The 24,097-nt window shown below is 41.5% G+C and overlaps 1 protein-coding gene across 3 annotated transcripts in view; it reads left to right on the top strand.

Annotated features, from left to right (window-relative positions):
- Window positions 1–23,621, top strand: part of LOC124148928 (A-agglutinin anchorage subunit-like) — a 32,299-nt gene extending 8,678 nt beyond the window's left edge. Inside the window, exons 1-9 of one of the 3 annotated variants that reach the window (XM_048398544.1) lie at window positions 2,570–2,656; window positions 3,192–3,241; window positions 17,637–17,718; window positions 18,651–18,938; window positions 19,288–19,593; window positions 20,272–20,571; window positions 22,525–22,569; window positions 22,801–22,821; window positions 23,106–23,621. In XM_048398544.1, the coding sequence (XP_048254501.1) occupies window positions 2,647–2,656; window positions 3,192–3,241; window positions 17,637–17,718; window positions 18,651–18,938; window positions 19,288–19,593; window positions 20,272–20,571; window positions 22,525–22,569; window positions 22,801–22,821; window positions 23,106–23,476 (1,473 nt within the window). In that variant the 5' untranslated portion in view covers window positions 2,570–2,646 and the 3' untranslated portion in view covers window positions 23,477–23,621. Of the gene's footprint in view, window positions 1–1,323; window positions 1,396–2,569; window positions 2,657–3,191; window positions 3,242–17,636; window positions 17,719–18,650; window positions 18,939–19,287; window positions 19,594–20,271; window positions 20,572–22,524; window positions 22,570–22,800; window positions 22,822–23,105 lie in introns of those variants that run through there. The other 2 variants (XM_046520217.2, XM_046520218.2) reach the window with 2 other exon arrangements.
- The last annotated feature ends 476 nt before the right edge of the window (window positions 23,622–24,097 follow it).

Here is a 24,097-nt window from a genome sequence, read left to right as displayed (position 1 = left end):
AAGTCCTCTGACATGTACCCAAATAGAGCATCTGTGGGATGTTCTCGGGCGGAGAGTGTACGCCAACGCGGCTCATCTTAGGTTCTACTACACCAAATCAGAACCAGTTTGGACAGTGCGGTTTTCGTGGGGATCCTTCGGTGCAGATCGAGAGATAGCTGCAGGCTGTGACTGGAGGATATTGTTTAACAGTTTTATGTCTTTTATATGTACATCCATCCAGTTATTAAAACTGACCATGTTTTACTATATTTAGTACTGTCTTTTTCAACATGATGACTTATGCTGAATGTGACCACAGATATTTTCAAGTAGGTGACATTTGGTGCGAAACTGGGCGTGGTGTGTTCAGCTTCCTGTACTCTGAACAGGAGCTGGCTAAGCTTAGTCATTTTTTTTGTTTTTTATTGCTGCTCTAAGGCCAAACTGTGCACACACGTACAGGTAATAGCTGTTGAATGTTTGGTTAATTAAAAAAAATATATAACTTTACTGTAGAAGTCTATGGGAAAACATTTGGTTGTGTGTAACCCTTAGGGTAGCTCTTCAGGCGGAATGCCCGCAATACCAAAGGCAACATACGCAAGTTAATCAACATTATGCCTTGAATGTGTAATGCATGCATCGCCCATATGGTGGGCACACAAGATATCAATCTATAAGCCCGAATAATTTTTAGAGACATTTATCGTCATTAGACCTTCATAATCATTTCATCTTGGTTTGGTTTGTTGTTTTACGCCGCACTGAACAATATTCCAGCTATATGACGGCGGTCTGTAAATAATGGAGTCTGAACCACACAATCCAGTGATTTACATCATGAACATCGATCCACGCAATTGGGATCGATGACATGCATCAACCAAGTCAGCGAGCCTGACCACCCGATACCGCCTTTTACGACAAGCATGGTTTGCTGAAGACCTATTCTACCCCGGATCTTCACGGGTCCAATCATTTCATCAATTCCCTTATTCTTCTGGGTAGAATATTATAATTATTGCGTCTGCTCACGGAAAATACATGTAAATAGCAGTTGTACATATATAACAAATGTGCAGGTGTGTTTCTTTCCTGAAACTCTATGTAAATTCCAGCTTGTGGTCACAGTTGGATGTTTCCTCAAGATACTGACCCATGCAAATATTGATAGCTATTTATGGAGGGCACAACGTGCATAACAAAACGGAGGGCGTGTTTGGTGTGAATGGTGTACACTAGTATATAACGTGACACATTAGTATCACCTTTGTTATCATGCGATCACTTTTTCCTTGTCGAAAGCTTCCGCGTTGTGATACAAACGTGTGTATGTAGTCGGGTAGTTAGATGCCAGGCTGGAAGGACGCGTTTGTTTTCCTGGAGGACCACATTCACCAGATCACGTATCACGTATGTTTTTTTTTTAAAGTTCTCAATTTTAGATAAGAATGCGCTTCTGCACAGCCAGATTGAGTGATGTTTTTATCCTGTTACAAAACTAGTGAACAAAGTGTTATTGTTGTTGGTTTGTTGTTTTACGCCGCACTCAGCAATATTCTACCTACATGACGGCGGTCTGTAAATAATCAAGTCTAGACCAGACAATCCAGTGATTGATATCATGAGCATCGATCCACGCAATTGGGATCTATGACATGCATCAACCAAGTCAGCGAGCCTGACCACCCGATCCCGTTAGTCGCCGTTCACGAGAAGCATATAGTCGCCTTTTACGGCAAGCATGGGTTGCTGAAGACCTATTCTACCCCGGATCTTCACGGGTCCAAAGTGTTATTGAATCATGGACTTTGGTTGAATTAACTTGACATGAAGCCAAGCATGAATCTGCAATATTAGATACTATTTGTATGTCAACACGTCCAAACAATTGGTCTTGTTCAGAACCCAAACTGGGCACTCAGGATATCCTTATCAAACGTTGAGTAGTATACTGTAAATCTTGAAATTAACGCGAGCGTGAATTAGATGAGAAAAATGAGAATGGTCTTTGTTGCATTTATTAACTTCGCATTTATGTCTCCAAAATGACGTGTTTTGTTTGATAGGCATTGCTTGGAAGTTGACGGATGACAAGATAGACACAATTCTATGGATAACCACTTCTTTAATACTGTGAATAATCTTGCTTGACAACGGTATAAGGATCTATACCGAAACGTCGCTTTTCACAGTATTAAAGAAGTTGTTATCCATAAAAATGCGTCTATCTTAACGATAAGGCGGCCTAACTGCACACTGTGGATAGTGGAATTACCATCTTGAATAATAACACAAACATGGTTTATGCAGCAGCAGTTGTAACAAGTATATAACAATGTCATTCAAACAATAGGAATTACACTATGGGCATCCGGTGAGTTATCACTGCTGTGGTCAAGAGTTCTACCCACTCGTGTCAAGCTTGTTGACACCTTCTCCGCATACCAATCAGTGAACTGTTGTTGGTTCAATTATTTTATTGCCTTTGAACTTCCTTAATGCCAGTCAACAGAGAAAACATATAAACTGTGTGTTGTGCTTAGGAAAACACTGTTTATTGTTTTTACGGATGTGCTCTTTTCACTGCTAACAAGCAGTGATATTTGCTGTTTGATTGGATTAAGTTACGGTTGAATCAAGGTACGGATCATTTGACCGCTGATGGGGTTGGGTGAGTCGCATTTGTGGCTAGGGTCAAGCAGTCGTATTAATTTCCAGGTTTACAGTATTTCCAAGTATTGAATTATATGTCGGTCACGCACGACACGCTGCCATTTTTTTCTGTCGAGTTGCGTCCCTTAGGCGTGCCAGAAACCTATGATCGTTGGTTCGAGTCCCGAATACGCCCCGATTATGTTCCGTCAGCACCATACCCATACCTCTTAGTTACACGTTAGCTGCTTCCTACACAAATTCATCACCCCTTGACAGCCTAATGTTGAATGAGTGAGTTAGGTTTCACACAGCTTTGAACTAAGTTTAATTACTTCAGTGTGATAACAGTATAATGCGCGAGGAAAGCTGAAAAGACTTAAGTGAAACCCAGACCGCGAATCCTAATCTGGGCGAATTGGAGATATGACTCCATTCAAACCCCGGATCCTTTTAGGGACATAATTTTGAAAAGTGAAGTTGGATCTGTAAAATGTCTTGACATGAGACACGTACACATGAATATACAGTTATATTTCCTTATTTGGTTCTAGCTCACCTGGGTCACGTTGGACATTACAATAGGACTGAAACATCAATACAGGTAAAGCTTCGAATTTATTGATTCTCCACATTATTTTCTACGGCAGACTTATTAGAGTGATTATCTTATCTCAATATTAACAAAACGGGGAGCATATTCAAAGTTCGCTAGTTTCTGTTTTTTCTTTCATTTTTTATTATAGTGATCATTGTTGTGATAACAAAAGAATAATCGACTAATTATAAATTTGAATTTTCTCTCTGTGAGAAACAACACGGTCCTTTAAAATTCAATCCATCTTTTTGCAATGCTAGACAATCTATACACCTGTACCTTAATTTCCCCGGGAAATTGGGATCTGTCATGTCTCGTGTTCACATTGGCTTGTCGTTCATGTCGACGTCGACAGACAGGACCACACCTATCAATAAAGTGTAATTTGAACGGGACTCATTTGAAAACAGGACACGTGACCAGACACCGTTTTCCCCAGTTTCGAGGTTGTGTACACCACTGACGCATGCATGCAATATGAGGATACGTAAGGACGGGCCCAGCACGTGGCCGACAAGCATAGGGATAAGCATAGTGATAAGCATAGGGACAAGCATAGGGACAAGCACAGGGATAAGCATAGGGACAATCATAGGGATAAGCATAGGGATAAGCATAGGGATAAGCATAGGGACAATCATAGGGATAAGCATAGGGATAAGCATAGGGATAAGCATAGGGACAATCATAGGGATAAGCATAGGGATAAGCATAGGGACAATCATAGGGATAAGCATAGGGATAAGCATAGGTATAAGCATAGGGACAATCATAGGGATAAGCATAGGGATAAGCATAGGGACAAGCATAGGGATAAGCATAGGGATAAGCATAGGGATAAGCATAGGGACAAGCATAGGGATAAGCATAGGGATAAGCATAGGGACAAGCATAGGGATAAGCATAGGGACAAGCATAGGGACAAGCATAGGGATAAGCATAGGGATAAGCATAGGGATAAGCATAGGGACAAGCATAGGGACAAGCATAGGGATAACCATAGGGACAAGCATAGGGATAAGCATAGGGACAAGCATAGGGATAAGCATAGGGATATGCATAGGGACAAGCATAGGGACAAGCATAGGGACAAGCATAGGGATAAGCATAGGGACAAGCATAGGGATTAGCATAGGGACAAGCATAGGGACAAGCATAGGGATAAGCATAGGGATAAGCTGTACGTAGGCGATTTTGAACTCGATTTCGTAGAGCCTTGTTTCGGATCAATCGATCTTGTACCTGGGATGCCCTTTTCCGGGTCGATCGTCAACATTTAGGGTTTGTTGGTACCCGTTCCATAGTCTGCTAATCACGGACTGTGAAACATTGAACGTATTGGCGACTGTACGCTGACTTCCGGCAGTTTCCAGGATGTCAATAGCCCGCTGACGCTCCGCGCATTGCAGACATTGCATCTCTAGTTCATACATAATTAATGAAGTAAACCAAGTATATGTAAATGTAAGCACTATTTGCAAAGTAACAAGGACAGCAACAGCCTGTAGAGTAGTATTGAGTGGAACAGGGCTATGGATTATGCCCTGCTTCACCAGGACAGAAGAACCTCCAGTAGCTTTATCACCAATGGGGAGGGGGACGAGTGGTAAGAACAGTGAGTGATTTGGGTTTAACGCCGCTTTTAACAGTATTCCAGTTATATCACGGCGTGTCAGCTTGATGTGGGAGGAAAGCCCGAAGTGATGCAGGTCTCAGACGTTTACCACTTCGGTGAAACCCACGAGCACGGGTATGGTGCTGACAAACCTAGAAACATAACTGGGGCGAACCGGGATTCGAACCCACAATCATAGGTTTCTGGCGTACCCAAGGGACGCAACTCTAGATATGCTCAGCGACTCGCGGCGCCTTAGACGACTGGGCCACTCGTGCCCCTGGTAAGAACAGTACTGACGGATATCAAATAGATCTGTGTTTTTGAGATACGTTTCTTGGAGACGGACAGCTGGTGGTTTATAATCTTTGATTAAAAGTTGTAGTTCATTAAAATTCTTCTTAAGACCTCTGCCGTTCCATTGTATAACATGTTGTGGATTCATGGTGGTGGTGCTTCCACGGGAGAAATGTCACGCGAACGTGAGGAAGACTTTGTAGTACTCCTATCGGTTTCATGTGGAGATGGAGTTACCTCCTTGTCCAGAGGACAAAGGAGTTTTGGCCCTCTATGGGGACCTCTAAAGGAGAGGTGGCCTTTGATGTGGGTCTTTGCAAATATTCTTCTTGCTGTTTTAAATTTCAATAATTTTCCTTCCCTTTTTGTAAGATGAACAATTTCTGGTTCTGGCTCAGTTACTGGCTTTGGGATCTGAAACTCAATATTTTCGACAGTTTTTGGTTTTGGAGGAGTCATAGACGAAGGTGTCCCAGCAGGATTTTGGACTGATGCAGTTGGAAGTGGCTGTACAGACTTGACCCATGTTAGATCAATCTGACAGTCGATGGAGGCAGTGGTGAGAGGAGGACAAGATTCAGCAGCAGAGTAAGAGATAGAAGAAGTGGTTGCAGTGTAACCTTCAACCCTCTTCTTATCTACAAAGAAACAGCAGAGGCATGGCAGGACTTGGATCCATGTCCAAACACTTGGCAGGTGTAGCACCGGAGTGAATTGGGGATGTACATCTCCACTCCGATGTTACAGTAACCAGCTTTGATCGATTGAGGGAAAGACTTTCGTGCAAAAGTGAAGAGGTAGGTGTTGGTCGGTTCGACTTCACCATCCCTCTTTACAGTGACTCCGTGGTCTAGTGGTAGAGCGTCCGCCCGGAGAGCGGACGGTCCTGGGTTCGATCCCCGGCCGCGTCATACCAAAAGACGTTAAAAGATGGTACTTATTGTTACCCTGTCTGGCGCTCGGCATTAAGGGGTTAAAGCAAGGACTGATCGGCTCGGAGTCAGTATACTGTGTCTGAGTGGAGTATTCATGTTAAACTGCGGCATGGTGTCTCAGTTGGCTAGCACTATAAATCGGCATCAGTCCGTTCTAGTACAAGCAGCCACGCATGCACGTCGCTATATAAGTGCAATAATCTTGGACGCGACGTTAAACCCAATTTCACCTCACAGCTGTGACGGACTGTTGGTCAAGTTCCGTGGCAATGCCATCTTCGGTAATTCCTGACAGGCAGCGAGCTCTGTCACGAATAATGCCCTTGTTGAGTGTTTTGTGCACTGAGACAACAACCTTGATATTGAAGTATATTGACAAACTCTTTCAATTTGAGTAGATTGACAGATTGTTTTCTCCGTGCACATTCTACAAGGAGAGAGGCAGATCAAAGCTTTGTGACATTTGTAACCTCTCCGCAGATACCAATGATACCTTTGGAGATTGCAAATTGATTTAATTTGATTGGTTCTTTGTCTGAATCTTCGATTACCAAGAAACGTTGCCAATAGTCGGATCAAATGGGCATAGGAGTTTCATTAGATTCGATGTGTCGTCTTTGTGAACAAGGATGTTGGAAAGCCATGTCGATAGGAATATAATTCCCCACCCATCACGGAGTGTCAACAAGGACAGTCTTATGCTGCAGCGGATCTCCAAGCTGCAAAGACCGAGGATAAAGGGGTTGTATACTCCAGCAAAGGTGGAAAAAAGTCCAGACTACGAGCAGCCAAATACTCCGAAAAGATCAGTTTTATCAAAATTGGAGGGCGGAGGAAATTACTATAAATACCTGAAAGATATGCCGACATTTGAAACATTCCTCCAACTACCTAAACATAGTTACAACAATATTTCAAATTTCGAACTAGTAACTATCATTGTTGGCTTGGCATAGAGACGCAGGGACTGACCGGAATCAGTGCACATCGCCATCTATGAATGACGAATGTCATGACCTATTACATGTGAAGTATTTTAATGATCGTGAGTGAGTGAGTTAAGATTTATAGTCACCTCAGCAGTATTTCAGCCATATCGTGACTAGATCAAGTTTTACATTAATAATACATTAATTCAAACTTTACAACAGACTGTCGACAAGGAAGTAAAATAACTAGATTAGCACAGATGTCGATTTAAAACTAGTAAAAGCCATAAATATTTGGGTATTCATAACAATGCATTATGAAAATGGGCTACAGATAACCAGCAACCATGAATACAGAACCTCTTTCATTGACAACAAACACGCACATTATTCTAACATCACGAAATTTAAAAATGCTCTGTTCTTCCACAAAGTAAAAAAACTTAACAAGCCCAAGAATACCTCTCAATCACTGACATATTGACAGATTAATTACTACAGTTATAATTACAGTAAACTACGGTTATAACGAACTCAAATGGACTACTAATTTTAGTTCGTTATAACCGTAGTTCGTTATAAACATATATACAACATAATTACAGCGAATAGTCGGGACCAAAAAATAAGTTCGTTATATCCGTCAGTTCGTTATAAGCGTGTTCGTTTTAACCGTAGTTTACTGTAATATATTTATTTATATCCGGTTAAACGAGTCAGAGTGTTCTCACGTATACATTATTGATTTGTATTACTGATTTGGTATTGTTATCGCTTAAAATGTAATGTATTGTCATGATGAATTACGTACGTGTGAATGACCAATGACCATTGTGGCGGTGGAATTCATCCGGATGTAATTCCTCTGAAATGTTACCAGGCAGTATGTTCTAACTGCTGAATGAATATCATTACCTAACCATGAAATGGTAACAATGTTATCCTCAAACCCAGCAGGAAGCAACTTTGTGTCAATGCTCCAATTCAGCATAATTTATAGTAAACGTCAATAGTGATTTCACGAAAAGCTTTTCGCCGATATGAATTGCCCGGCAACAGAAAGTATAAACAAATGTTTGATGGTGGCTAAAAATGGAACAAACTAGAAATTGTTATTCGATGGTGATGTATTTTGATACGGATATGATAGTTATGTTTTGGACCTTAAGTCTGTCGAGATTCGATCAATGTTTTCAGTCTTGATAACGGATATAAGCTTTTGGTCAAATCCCATTTTCAAGTGTATATTTTCTTTAATGCAGTGTACATGTTCTTTTCTTCTATAGCACATGAAAACAATACAACACAACACATTGTTTACAAAAAAGGAAAATATAAAAAGGGCCTTATGTGTATCACATATGCACAGATAAGTTACACAGAGTTAAGCAATTGGAGTGAACTTAATTTGAAATGTTAAGGGGCGAGATATAATGATATTAATAGTGATTGGTTTGTTTGTTTGTTATTTAACGTCGCACTCAGCATTATTCAAGACGGGTCTGTAATTAATCGAGTCTGTACCAGACGACCCAGGGATTGATATCATGAGCATCGATCCACGCAATTCGGAAACGATGACATGCATCAACCAAGTCAGCGAGCCTGACCACCCGATCCCGTTAGTTGCCTTTTACGACAAGCATAGTCACCTTTTACGGCAAGCAGGGTTGCTGAAGACCTGATCTACCCCGGATCATCACGGGTTATAGTAACAGTGAACCAAACATAGAACTGATATTGTCAGCTGAACAGAAGTGTATGTCTCACAGACCGAACTACAAACATAGATACTACAGTGAGACGGACCGAGGATTACCCGGGATGACATCAGTATGTGTGTCCAACACGTTCCGAACACACTGTATAGATCTCATGTCAACACGGGAGCTCGACGCGAAGCATTTCACTAATAATACAACCGTGAAGCGGGTGTTGTATATAATGTCAGGTATTCAGTTGATGGAACAGCGCGAACGAATCCGATAAAAAGCAGAATATTAAGAATTGGAGTACTGAGTAGTGTTATGCCGCTTTTCGATATATTCGAGCACGATCATAGGGGAACCTGATCTTGTGGGCAATCGAGGCTGTACATTGTTAGCGAGACGGCAGGTGTCAGGGTGGAGGTGAGGTGAGGTGAGGTGAGGTGAGGTGAGGTGGGGTGAGCTGAGCTGAGCTGAGCTGAGCTGAGCTGAGCTGAGCTGATTTAACGTAGTGTTCTTGATGATTTCCATCACAGAGCGACGAGCATGGACGTGTGTGTGGCTGCTTGTGTGTAGTATGGAATTTTCCCGCGTTTATAGTGCTAGCCCACTGAGATACCATGCTGCAGTTTAACATTGGAATACCACTCAAACACAGAATACTGTCTCGGAGGTGACAACTCGTCTTACTCTTTTAATGCACATATTAAGGCAAGGAAACGGCAGATATCACTTTTGATTGTTTTGGGTATGACACGGCCAAGGGATCCAGCCACCGATGGCGATTTTCCGGACACTAGTTTTTGAAATTTTTTAAATAACAACGTAAAGACACTCGGTAAACGCAAAAATAGCAGAATTAGCATACACCTTTGGCGATGCAAAAACGTTGACACGGTAAGGCTTGGTATTTACCCGAAATGAATTCAATAAAGTCTTTCGAAAATATTGGATTACTTGGGTTATGAAATGCATAAGGAGACAATTAATGTAGGACCAGCTCAAGCAACTTTATCATAATGTCAGTGGGCCTTTTTATGAACAGACATGCCCTATATACATGTTCGTTACTTTTGACGAAAAGTTACTCAATCACATGCACATTCGATGTTTATAATGGTGTCATCAAACACATGTATCGCAGGTTTTGGAGTCATTATTAGTCTTGGTGTGAATATTAATTTTCTAAGCAGGAGACTATATTCCTTTGTCTTCCACACAAGGTTTTTCGTCGAACTAATCTATAAAGTCGTTGTTTTCCTGTTTGACGTTGTTGTCCATTCCTTGTCTTAAGGTTTCAATGCCTTGTGAATACGTGACTGTGCCAAGTATTTGCACAATTCTTAACAGCTCTGTTTCCACCAGGGTGCATGATACTATCACCAGGCTCTATGTGATGTATTATCAAAACCATACTTGGCCACCGTCTGCCTCAATCAGAACACTGGTATGGTGCTGACAAACCTAGAAACATAATCGGGGCGAATCGGGATTCGAACCAACAATCATAGGTTTCTGGCGTGCCCAAGGGACAGCGAATCGCTGCGCCTGAGACGACTGGGCCACCCCTCCAAATTGAATCTTGACCTCATCACGCTTACTGTGGAGCTCCCAACATCCGTCGTAAGACGTTTCTTCACATCACTTGTTTAGGCTTGTAAATGTCAAATTTTAAACACCTGGTTTACAAACATTTAGAAATCATTTAAGGTTTAGATTACGACATCACCCAATCAGCACAACATCGGAGTGTCCTTTGACGTATGTTTCAACATTACAATGCAGTCAAAAGCGGAATCATTGTCAATGTTTCCAATTGCATGATTCCAAATGTGTTCAGTCCCTGGGCTACAAACAACATTCGAATAAATTTATGACAATTTACATTTCGTAACATCATACAACTAATATTTTAGATAAATCGAATCTCCTTGACTGTGATGTTAAACTTCCGGATTAAAACGTGTATTGAACAAACAGGATGTGCATTACTACAACAGGTACTGTTGATTAAAAATCCCTCCACTGAACCAGGGGCGGTCGGGTAGCCTAGTGGTTAAAGCGTTCGCTCGTCACGCCGAAGACCCGGGTTCGATTCCCGACATGGGTACAATGTGTGGAGCCCATTTCTGGTGTCCCCCGCCGTGATATTGCTGGAATATTGCTAAAAGCGGCGTAAAACCATACTCACTCACTCCACTGAACCAACACCGCTCGATAAGACGAATTAGTACTGGAAAAAATGGGGGGCACGGGTGGCCCAGTCGTCTAAGGCGCCGCGAGTCGCTGTGCAGAGTTGCGTCCCTTGGACACGCCAGAAACCTATGATCGTGGGTTCGAATCCCGGTTCGCCCCGATTATGTTTCTAGGTTTGTCAGCACCATACCCGTGCTCGTGGGTTTCACCGAAGTGGTAAACGTCTTAGACCTGCATCACTTGTAGCTTTCCTCCCACATTAAGCCGACACGCCGTGATATAACTGGAATACTGTTAAAAGCGGCGTTAAATCCAACTCACTCACTGGAAAAATTGAATGAAGTTTATTGTCACACATGTTGGAAGACCAACTCTGTGGACTACAGGACACAGCGTATCCCCGGAGAGTGGAATGCCAGGAGTTCGATCCATGTTAAATATGTTAAAAGACTTGATTCCCTGTGTGGCTCTCGCATTAAGGGGAGGGTAAAAACAAGGGCTGTGCGGCTCGGAGTCAGTATACTGTGTCCGAGTGGCGTACCCATGTCAATCTGCGACAAGGTATCCAAGTGCAATAATCTTGAATGGACATTAAACTCCATTTCATCTGATGTTTCTGATGTCGATCATATGATTCTCTATTGCTTTTGTTCACCGAAACTGTATGTAGATTGCAGCACTAAATGAATGCTCTGATATTTATCAATCGACTATGGCTGTGCTAATTGTACAGGTGCGTCTTTTCCCTGAAAATGTATGTAAATTGCAGCTCGTGGTCACACTTGCAATTTTCCTCAAGATACTGACCCACGTGAATGTAAATGGCTACTTGAGGACAATACAACATGAATCATGCGTGCGTGGTATGTTTGTGTGAATAGTGTTATATTCATGTGTAAAACTGTTGTCATTCTAATACGATTACTATCGAAGGTTTCCGCGTTGCGAAGCAAGAGTTTGTGTGTAGTTGAGTTGTTAAATACCACACTGGAAATACGTGTTCGTGAAGTACCTGCTTTCTTGTTTGTTTTCCCGAGGGTCCACATTGACCAGGTTCACTAATCTGATCAACTATCAGGTATGCTGGTTTTTCATTTTCTTTCTCAGTTTCTAGATAAGTGTGCCGATCTGCACAACTGGATTCGATGTCTGAAACTCTTCCTCATGTACATTGTTACGTGGTCACAACGTCTACGGAGTTGCGTCCGCTACGCGTGCCAGGAAACTGAGGCCGTTTGTTAGAGTCCCAAATACGACCTGATTGCTTCTAGCTTCGTCGCCACCATTGTCACACTTCTTAGTTACACGTGAGCTGTTTTCTTCACAATTTCAATCCCATCAATACGGGATGCTGAATGTGTGAGTTGGGTTTCACGCCGTTTTGAACAATTTCATAATTCCACTGTGTAATGTTAGATTAGTGCGAGGCGAAAGCCTAAACGACCCAATTTGGAAATGTCTACCACTTTGGTGAAACCCACTAAATCTGTACTGGCAGATCAAGGATAGTAATCTCAGCGAATTTGGGATCTGTGTCCATTCAAATCCCGGATCCTTGTACGACTAAAACACATGATTTTTAACAGTGAAGTGAGATGTTTTTTGTCAATTAATCACACGCAGCCCCGTAACTGTAGTTAAAGGTATTTTAATAATTGCCGATGATGGTAAAAAATCCAATGGATTTCGGGATATGTGAGGAAGCGGCGAAGCCTAGCTGTTAAATTTGAATTCTACCATGACATTGAAGAATCGTTGATTCTGACTGATTAAAAAGAGGTATCCTTTCCGATTGATACCTCTTTTAAGTTAAGTTGTTTCTCACAAAAGATGTATGGATACAACAATAGCCTTCTTATGATCCATAAAATATGGCAGCCGACAACCCAACAGAACTGAATATGATTGATGGCGGATGTTTTTGATGACGATATGGTCACAATGATGACTGGTTTGATGATGACATATATTTTGAATACAAATGATAAAATTACAAAACACTTTTGGACACATGTCTTTTAGACATGTGACATTTGACCACTCTCTAAAGGGCATTATGTGTGCATAGTATTCGGCCATGGGAGCCGTGCCAATTTACACTTGTCTGAGGGGTACACAAATTACGTGATCTAGACTACTAAATGTCGAATGTTTTTGTGGAAGTCCTCTTTTGATTGTATTAAGGACTATGGTTAATCTTTGAGACAGGGATTTGCTGGACCCAGCAATATATATCTCTGTACGGACTTTTATGGAGCTATTGAAGTACAAGTACAAGTCTCTCAGGTAAAACAAGGGATTGGGCATGTCTTCAGCGTTTAGAGTCAAGCCAAAGGTTGATATCACTGATTAGTATTGACAGATTTCTTCCTCAGTTATCATTCTGGTTTTATATGTGCGATTATTTGATGTGCCACTTATACCAGGTTCTTTGATGTGGTGCTGTTTACTCATAATGGTTATGCTATTTGAGGCCTTGTTAGTAGGAACAACTATGTACTTTCCATGCAGACAACTGGCTGGCACAGAATGGGTTTGTTTCAATTATATTTTAAAGTTTGTGCACTTATCAATCCCATTCAAAAGGCTCCTCTTCTTTTTAGGCCCATTTTTGGCATATACTTTGACTGCATCCATAAAGACTTTGAAGATGTGATCCCAATTGTTTGGAGATTGCTCTGGATATTTTGGTCCATATGTGAATCACTGACGAAAGTCCTGTGATTATGTGCCCAATAGGTTGGTTTTGTTTGTTTGTTTGTTGTTTAACGCCGCACTCAGCAATATTCCAGCTATATGACGGCGGTCTGTAAATAATCGAGTCTGGACCAGACAATCCAGTGATTAATATCATGAGCATCGATCCGCGCAATTGGGGATCGATGACATGCATCAACCGAGTCAGCGAGTCTGACCACCCGATCCCGTTAGTCGCAATTTACGACAAGCATAGTCGCCTTTTACCGCAAGAATGGGTTGCTGAAGACCTATTGTATCCCGGAATCTTCACGGGTCTCCAATAGGTTGGTAGCCACAAGTAGTTGAATTTCCATTATGAGCTGCCAAGTCCACGTTCTGCAACACGTTCCTGCAAGTGAACAACTTGATCTGGATGAAAGGGCGTTACAGGAACATGAAACTGTTGGTGGATGGTGTACTTTCTGTAACACTTTTTTGAAAATATCGATGCACTGTAGTTGCCCATGGTACGATTACAATTACATCGATGAATAGTTAAAGCATCAATTGTAAACATCGATGAATAAAGTTAAATATTAAAAGTATGAACTGAAACCACTGATTTGAGGTTTGAGACCTCGCTTTGAGAATATAATATACATGTGTATGTATGAGAATGCTTGTGGCGTCCCTGTGTGAGAGCGTGTAAATGGTGTCTGTATGAGAAGTGTGAAAGGCTGTTGTGTTTTAATGATAAAAAAAGGGATTCCATCATGTGATACATATATATTATGCAGTAAATCATTTATTATCACTGGTAATATCAATCATCACATTACAAATGATGTGCAAACAGTTAAATGTACGTATTAATATGCATTATATCGTGTACAATGTATTCTGAACCCTGAATAAAAAAAATATTCCAAAAAAAAGAAAAGAAAAAAGTATAACATCGATGTCGCGTTACACTTAATTTTATGAACCATAATTACTTGACAGTCACCCCTAGACTTCAGTGTTGTCATGTAGGCATCTGTTAATATTTGTCTCACGACCGTCATAATATATTTGATATTTGTTAAAGCTGCAAAGGGTCTTGTTGAGGTACAATAGACTGAATAATACAGAACCAAAGCGCAATTTCGAATTACTAAAGGGGGCTTGTGTGGCCAAGTCGTCTTACACCTACACCACTGGGCTACCCCGCTGCCGCTTAACAATAACCGGGAGAGCATGCACGGAACACTTTCACTGTTAAATTCCGGTTAGATCATGATGAACAATTCGTTTTATCGCATATTTGCAAATTTATCTTTTGTACAGTCGATCAAGCTGACACATTCCTCCGAAATGTCTAACTAATGTTTGCCTTAATGTGCCAGGATCTCTTCCTGAATGCAACGATTACATTGTTTTAAAATCGCATGTGTGTATATCACGTACAGGGAAACAAGTATAGTTGGGCGTTTAGTTGGTATCACTGGGTGTTTTATGTTCTGCTTCATGTTGATTGACTACTTTGTTACAATGGCTGTGTTGGTTTCTTTATTTGCAAAGAGCGGGTGAGTGAGTGAGTGAGTTGTGTTTGGCGCCGCTTTTAACAGTAATACAGTTATATCACGGCGTGTCAGCTTAATGTGGGAGGAAAGCCACAAGTGATGCAGGTCTTAGATGTTTACCACTTCGGTAAAACCCACGAACACGGGTATGGTGCTGACAAACCTAGAAACATAATTGGGGCGAACCGGGATTCGAACCCACAATCATAGGTTTCTGGCGTGCTCAAGGGTCGCAACTCTGCACAGCGAATCGAGACGCTTAAGACGACTGGGCCACCCGTGCCCCCTTATTTACGAAGAAGCCCATAGTAGTGTCATGTCATGCGGAAGCATTACCGTAAATAATGCAAGAAATAACAAATAAACTAATTCTTCATGATATATACAGCGTTGATGTCTCTACTTGTGATCAGGATATCCACATTTTTCTACATTTACACAGAAAGAGCCTTTGCTTGGACAAACTAGATTTTTAAATGAAATGAATTAATCCGCTTTCACATGACGTCTATCCAACAATGGTTTGACCGTGCTGATCAGTCTCAATTTGTGATTGGGGAACATAAAGATTTCTAGGCAAATATAACATTGAAAAACATTGATTAAAAACATCATATCTATATGCAATGGTATGGGTCTCAATAAAGACACTGACGCCAAATGGCTGAAACACTGTCGCTATATGGCTGACTGAAACATTGTGTTTGCCCCCTGAACTTTTAAGTAACTCACTGTTTCGCTATATGGCTGAAACACTGTCGCTATATGGCTGGCTGAAACATTGTCTTGGCGTCCTTAACCTCTACATATACGTCACCCACTGTGCCACTATTTGCTGAAACACTGTCGCTATATGGCTGACTGAAACATTGTCTTGGCGTCCTTAACTTCTACGTATACGTCACCAACTGTGTCCATATTTGCTGAAACACTGTCGCTATATGGCTGACTGAAACATTGTCTTGGCGTCCTTGACCTCTACATATACGTCACCCACTGTGCCACTATTTGCTGAAACACTGTCGCTATATGGCTGACTGAAACATTGTCTTGGCGTCCTTAACTTCTACGTATACGTCACCAACTGTGTCCATATTTGCTGAAACACTGTCGCTATATGGCTGGCTGAAACATTGTCTTGGCGTCCTTGACCTCTACATATACGTCACCCACTGTGCCACTATTTGCTGAAACACTGTCGCTATATGGCTGACTGAAACATTGTCTTGGCGTCCTTGACCTCTACATATACGTCACCCACTGTGCCACTATTTGCTGAAACACTGTCGCTATATGGCTGACTGAAACATTGTCTTGGCGTCCTTGACCTCTACATATACGTCACCAACTGTGTCCATATTTGCTGAAACACTGTCGCTATATGGCTGACTGAAACATTGTCTTGGCGTCCTTGACCTCTACATATACGTCACCAACTGTGTCCATATTTGCTGAAACACTGTCGCTATATGGCTGACTGAAACATTGTCTTGGCGTCCTTGACCTCTACATATACGTCACCAACTGTGTCACTATTTGCTGAAACACTGTCGCTATATGGCTGACTGAAACATTGTCTTGGCGTCCTTGACCTCTACATATACGTCACCAACTGTGTCCATATTTGCTGAAACACTGTCGCTATATGGCTGACTGAAACATTGTCTTGGCGTCCTTGACCTCTACATATACGTCACCCACTGTGCCACTATTTGCTGAAACACTGTCGCTATATGGCTGACTGAAACATTGTCTTGGCGTCCTTGACCTCTACATATACGTCACCAACTGTGTCACTATTTGCTGAAACACTGTCGCAATATGGCTGAAACACTGTCGCAATATGGCTGAAACACTGTCGCTATATGGCTGGCTGAAACACTGTCTTGGCGCCCTTAACTTCTACATATACGTCACCCACTGTGTCACTATTTGTTGAAACACTGTTGCTATATGGCTGAAACACTGTTGCTATATGGCTGGCTGAAACATTGTCTTGTCGCCCTTAACTTCTACGTCACCCACTGTGTCACTATTTGCTGAAACACTGTTGCTATATGGCTGAAACATTGTCTTGGCGTCCTTAACTTCTACATATACCTCACCCTATGTGCCACTATTTGTTGAAACACTGTTGCTATATGGCTGGCTGAAACATTGTCTTGGCGACCTTAATTTCTACGTGTACGTCAGCCACTGTGTGACTATTTACTGAAACACGTTTGCTATATGGCTGGCTGAAACATTGTCTTGGCGCCCTGAACTTATTCGTATACGACACCCAAGGTGTCACTCTTTGCTGAAACACTGTCGCTATATGGCTGGCTGAAACATTGTCTTGGCGCCCTTAACTTCTACGTCACCCATTGTGTCACTATTTGCTGAAACTTTGTCGCTATATTGCTGGCTGAAACATTGTCTGAGTGCCCTTAAATTCAACGTCACTTACTCGTTTTATACTAGTATCTGTATTTCGTTCCAGCTGATCTTGAACAAGAATATGACGACTTTCGGGATCGTACTGATTGGTAGCATCGCTTTGTGGTCAGCAGAGTTTCTGCCGGGTAAGGCAACTTTTTGTTTATTTGTTTGTTCATTGTTGTTAAACGCCACACTCAGCAATACTCCAGCTATTTGACGGCGGTCTAAATAATCGAGTCTGGACCAGACTGGACCAGTTGGCGAGCCTGACCACCCGATCCCGTTAGTCGCTTCTTACGACACGCATATCCACAAGCATAGGGTTGCTGAAGACCTATTCTACCCCGGATCTTCACGGGTCAGCAAGATTTTCACAGTGCGATCATAATTTATTGTGAAAGTCTCTCCTATACTTAAAACGAATAATTATTTCATATTTATTTTAATAGTCAGTGGTAATCCATTTACTCATTCGTTGATTGGTTGATTGATTGATTGATTGATTGATTGATTGATTGATTGATTTGAATACAGTACTTATAATTATAAGAAGCAAAACTATATATATATAGTCATAAGAAATCGCTGAAAAAAGCATAACTCATTATTCGATTCTGACTTTGTCAAAAGCATGTCCTTATGAAACACTATCAAATAGTGATGGCACCAGGAGTTCTGAACTGGTGGGCGTATCTTGCCCCAGTGGTGACACCCGTTACGCACACATATGAAGGCAAATCTACACTTCATATACTGCAATAAACCCAGTGCCTGAAGACATTATGAAACATTTAGTACATTGTGAATTGTCCCTAGAGATAGATGTACTTTATGTATTGTGGGCGGTGAGGTAGCCTAGTGGTTAAAGCGTTTGCTCGTCACGCCGAAGGCCCGGTTGACTTGGTCGATGGTTGATGATAAAGTTTACCGTTACTTGTCAACACTCTCCAGCGGGAATATCCCTTACCGTTGTGTTAATCTTATTAATATGTATTTTAATCTTGTTAGTTGTATGACTGAAAACGTAAATCAGATAAAATCATGCATCGGTAATAATTGCTTATTTTGGTTGTAGTATCGACGGATAGGCCATGCCAGGGAAACGCCCATCTTGGTGGAGAATACAACATCTCCGCAGAAATACCGTATGCAAAGTACGTTTGGAGACGCCCAGATGGACAGTTTGTCATCACATGCAGTCCAAATTGCAGTCCTACAGCTGGTTATAATGCAACCCTGACAAATGGTGGGAACACAACAAAGCTCATGATACAAAGCGTTGCACCTAAAGATGTGGGAACGTGGAGAATTACTAATACCTCTGAGTTCGCAACTACGTCTGCATGTAATTTAGATGTCGCAGGTTAGTATGCATGAAGACATCGGTTTTTTTTTAATTTACAGGGACTGATATCGAAAATGTCAAGTGAAATATAACTAAATATTTTTCCTAATTAGCATCATATAATAATTGATCAAATCTCCTCCTCTTTATTTTTTTCAAACCAAATAAAATTCATTTGGCACATGGCGTTTCGAATATAACAGCCAAGTTATAACTGATTAATAAAATATACGTGGATACCCGAATCTACTTAATGGATGCCCTCTTTTCGTTAGATTATAATTATTACGGAATGATACGGATGTTGTGTGAGACCAACAAAACACGCGTTATGTTGACGTTATTTTTCCTTTCTTTTTATCAATAGGACTTCCAAGCTGCAACATCAACAGCTCTCAAGCCCCTCATTCCCTTGAACCAAATTCGATGCTGACCCTCGACGTAGACATACGGGGTTACTTCTGCTCTAAACAGGCACAGTTTGATCTTACCAGTGGCCGTGAGGTACCCGATGTGTGGTTGAGGAACAAAACAGTCACCGACGCCACTAACACAGTCCTCGACACCACCTTCAACGTGACACTAAAGAGGCTTGGAAATATCAAACTAGACTTTACTTGTGCTAACACAACTTATAATCTTGCTTGTGGAGGGGTGAATACACTTCTTAAGAGTAAGTAGAAACTTTAAAATATTAAACAGTGTATATAGTATTTAAAAATTGTCTGAGATGATTTTAAGTGATCCTTTCATGTAATTTTCACCAGTATTTAACCAGTAGCTGTTCAGTCGCATGCTCGAGACGGATTATTCTCGGGCGTTGCAGTTTTATATTTACGTATATATGTAAAGATTGTTGTGTGTTTTTTCTCAAATCAGAAGTAAAAGAATTGATGTCGAAGTGCTTCTGTATCTGCTACAATTCGCCAGAGACAAAAACAGTGTTCAGTTATGTTCCACTAAGCCCTCAAAAGGTGTAGAGATTACATACATTTATATTCGTAAAGATTCTATGCTTTTCCTAGTGGTGATTTCTTTCCAAAACTGAATTTATATTATCATACGTAAGTGGCTCAGAATGACCTGAGACTGATGAAAATGACACGGCTTAAACAGGTTTCAGAATAGATAATGTTTGTGATTCTTTTTTACATGATTCGTTGCGGTAAGTGTTAATGATCCTTGGTTCAAGAGGCTGCTGTCCCAGTGTAAAAAAATATTCCATTAAATAAAATAAACTTGTTCGGGAAGGATGGATATCATTATTGAACATAATAACCACTTCCGTTTCCCGCTTATTTGCTTCCGTTATGAAACCCGCATTCCAACGGTACGAATTTTGAATATACAGGCCCTCCACAGTGTGAAATAAGCAGCTCTAGGAATGGATCTCTGATGCCTGGTACAAGCCTGACTCTCACTGTGAACATCACCAACTACTACTGCACTGAAGAGGCTGCGTTCAATCTCACCACCGGCAGTGTTGAAGAGGAGCTGGTAGGGAGTCATCATGTTGTGGACATCAACAGCACGGTCGTCATGAAAACATTCAATGTCACACCTGCACATAATGGAAACATCAAAGTCAGCTTCAGCTGTGACGACATAAATCGTGAACTAAGTTGCACTGGTGATGACACAATAACTATAGGTGAGTATATACTCTGCAAAAAAAGTGATTTTAGATGTATATGTTAGATATCACATAAACAATCAACAGATAGTAATTGATTGTTCAAAGCTGGCTCGCATCGTTGTTTTTGACCCAGGTTTTTCATATGGCACACATGGAACAGTAGATTTGCAAGGTGAAAGTAATCCGTTCTCAATATATTGTATGGCCACCATTAAAGTCTAAAACACTGCCTGCAGTGCGTGTTGCATCTGTGAGAGGTTCTGTGGTTGTTGCTGACGTGACGCAGCTGCTGATCCAGTGCGTCCCATCAATGATCAAATGAGTTTAAATCTGCAGACCTTGAGGGCCACGGCAAGACCTGGATGTTGTGATTCCTGAAAAAGAGCTGTTGTCAATCTTGCCGTTTTGGGGGGCATTTTCTTTTTGGAAAATAATTGGATGCACATGTTGCCGAAGAATCTCATTCGTGTAACGTTATGACGTTAAATTCCCCAGAACTTGCGCCAAGTCTTGTTCTTCAAGTGAGGTCCACAGTCTCACACTACCACCGCCAAATCTATCCACTTCGTACATAACGTTCCCTGCCACGCCTTTAAACACGACGTCTACCACCCGCACTGCGAGGCATAAAACGTGACTCGCCATTCAACCAAACCTATCTTCATCGCAGTTGTGTCCATGCTCTCTGTCCTTGACACCATTGACATCGCAGCCGACGATGCAGGTCCCTCAATATGACAACTCGCACTGGTCGTCTAGCGCGAATACCTTCAGCGCGTAAACGGTTCCTCACTGTCTGGGCTGATCATATCCAACGCAATCCTGGTACTGCCGTAGTTGTAGGGGTGGCCGTGGTTAGTCTTTCATGTAAGTGACGTAGCCGTATGAATCTGTCCCTTGCTCTGTACTGATACGAGGTCGACCGGATCTGGAAAAGTCATGTGTTGTCTCGTGTGGCTGATAACGGTTCCACAGTCTTGTAATGATGCATGGTGCTACGTGGTAAAACCTTGCTACAACTGCAGACGATTTTCCTGATTTCAGTAGGCCGATGGCGTTGTTGCGTTGGTCCGTCAGTCGTGAGTGAGTGAGTATGGTTTTACGCCGCTTTTAGCAATATTCCAGCAATATCACGGCGGGGGACACCAGAAATGGGCTTCACACATTGTACCCATGTCGGGAATCGAACCCGGGTCTTCGGCGTGACGAGCGAACGATTTAACCACTAGGGTACCCAACCGCCCCCCGTCAGTCGTGGCATGTTCACTTGCTGTAAGATTGGGATGGCATACAACATCAGTGTGTAGACTTTCATTTCTCATTTGTGCCAGGTCGCATCTTCGCGTGCTGACGTCAAACGAGGCGGTCGAGACCGTGAACGATCCTTTACCTCATACCTTGAGGATGGTTCTGTATATGTCAGCTAAACCGAAACCAAGCTGACGTCACACAGCTCTGTGGGACATAATTGCATTAATCATGCCTTTTCTTTGCTACCTTTGGCCGCCAGACAGACTTCTATTAGCCATGTTGAACAAGAATTAAGACTACACTTCAGAATAATTTCAAAATGTAATTTGTTATGCGTCTTGGGTTCTACATATAAACTGTCAACAGGAGTCTTTGACCTCGATGATGTATTGGGTCTATGTTTTCTAAGATAGAGGCTCATACAAAATCGAACAATAACCAAATAGCATAAAAGTCACATTTACCTTTGAAGGAAGATTACCTGCCATTCCAATTTCTGTTTAATGGTGTTTATATGCAAACTAGACTTGATACACAACGATATCATGAACAGAACCATAGAGTACAAGGACAAATAAGGACCTGAATATAATGTCCTGTTCAGTACCAATGTCTTGCTCTACAATGTCCTAATTACCTTTGGACATTGTTATGACTTATCATTCCTCGTTTGAAGTAGGTGAAATTTGTATTTCATCATTTTTTTCACCTTTGTAGTTGGAGTGACATCAACTGCAAAACCACCAACATCGACGCCTACGTGTGGGTATATTTAGTTGCCCCATACTCTTTCTGTACTTCTATTGGCTAATAATGTATAAAGTATATATCGTATCGATACATGTTTACATGTTGTTGTCATTAATAAACTCAGGTAATATAACTGAATACAAAAAAAATATAAATATAAAAAAATGGTATAAATAGAATCTGATAGATGTAGAATCTTCTCAAAATGATATTTTTAATATTATGTATTTTTCGTCCTTTCAGCAACAACATCGACTTCTACAAGTGCGTATAACTTGTACTGATATTCATTTAAAAATCATAGCTTTATGATACGTATCTGTGATCCAATTGTAAGACCTATTTCATTTTATTGAAACATTCAGTTAAAAACATATCTATCAAAACACATTCCATGAACACTTCTAATACAATAGATAATTAAAGATAGGGTACACCCTTTGGAGTGAGAAATAACATACTGAACGATTCATTTAGAATGTGCTGTCTTTAGAGCTTTTACGTGTGATTATATGACTGAAGTGTTAATTGCTTTTTTACTTCCACAGTGAAAGCCTCCACCACCTCCACCACCTCCACCAACTCTATCCCCACTTCCACCACTACATCTCCAACACCAGCATCAGTATCTGTTTACCTTATCATAGGTATAGTGGCTGCATTGCTCGTGGTGCTCATCATCATCTTTGTCCTGGTTGTCTGCCGCAACAGAATCTCACGGGTTGCAAAGAGGTACATCGTTACCAGGAAGAGGCCTCAAATTCAGAACTTGAGGGAAAATGAGAAGCCGAACAAAGGGAAACGCATGTCCCAAATCAACCCTGACAAAAAGACAGACTTTGTGAAATCTGTCCTTGGATCAACTCCAGGCCCTGATTCACGAGATAAAAGAGCGTCAGTTACAGAGATGCAGATATGACGGAAGGACCCAATGAAGACATCGCAAAGAGTGAGTGAGTTGGGTTTAACGCCGCTTTTAACAGTATTCCAGTTATATCACGGCGTGTCAGCTTAATGTGGGAGGAAAGCCCGAAGTGATGCGGGTTTCAGGCGTTTACCACTTCGGTGAAACCCACGAGCACGGGTATGGTGCTGATAAACCTAGAAACATAATCGGGGCGAACCGGGATTCGAACCCACAATCATAGGTTTCTGGCGTGCCAAAGGGACGCAACTCTGCACAGCGGATCGCGGCGCCTTAGACGACTGGGCCACCCGTACTACCGACTTCTCAAAGAGGAATATTCTATGTTAGTCTATTTTAAAGTGTTATTTTGGATACAACGCAGTCCATGAAGTTTATCTCACAACTAGTAGCAATGTGCAGCGATTTCGATTGTGAAAATACTAATTTAAAGTGAAAGGGGAATTTCTAAAAACGTTTTCAGACTAAATTTCAACAATGTTATCGCGCAGTGACAACCGTCAATATATTGTCCGACTGTTTCTTAGAGTGAGTGAGTGAGTGAGTTTGGTTTTACGCCGCTTTTAGCAATATTCCATCAATATCACGGCGGGGGACACCAGAAATGGGCTTCAC

This window comes from Haliotis rufescens, unplaced genomic scaffold (genome assembly GCF_023055435.1).
Source record: "Haliotis rufescens isolate VD_foot unplaced genomic scaffold, xgHalRufe1.0.p SCAF_18, whole genome shotgun sequence".
In the NCBI taxonomy this organism is placed as follows: domain Eukaryota; kingdom Metazoa; phylum Mollusca; class Gastropoda; order Lepetellida; family Haliotidae; genus Haliotis; species Haliotis rufescens.
This window is presented reverse-complemented; position numbering and strand designations above follow the sequence as displayed.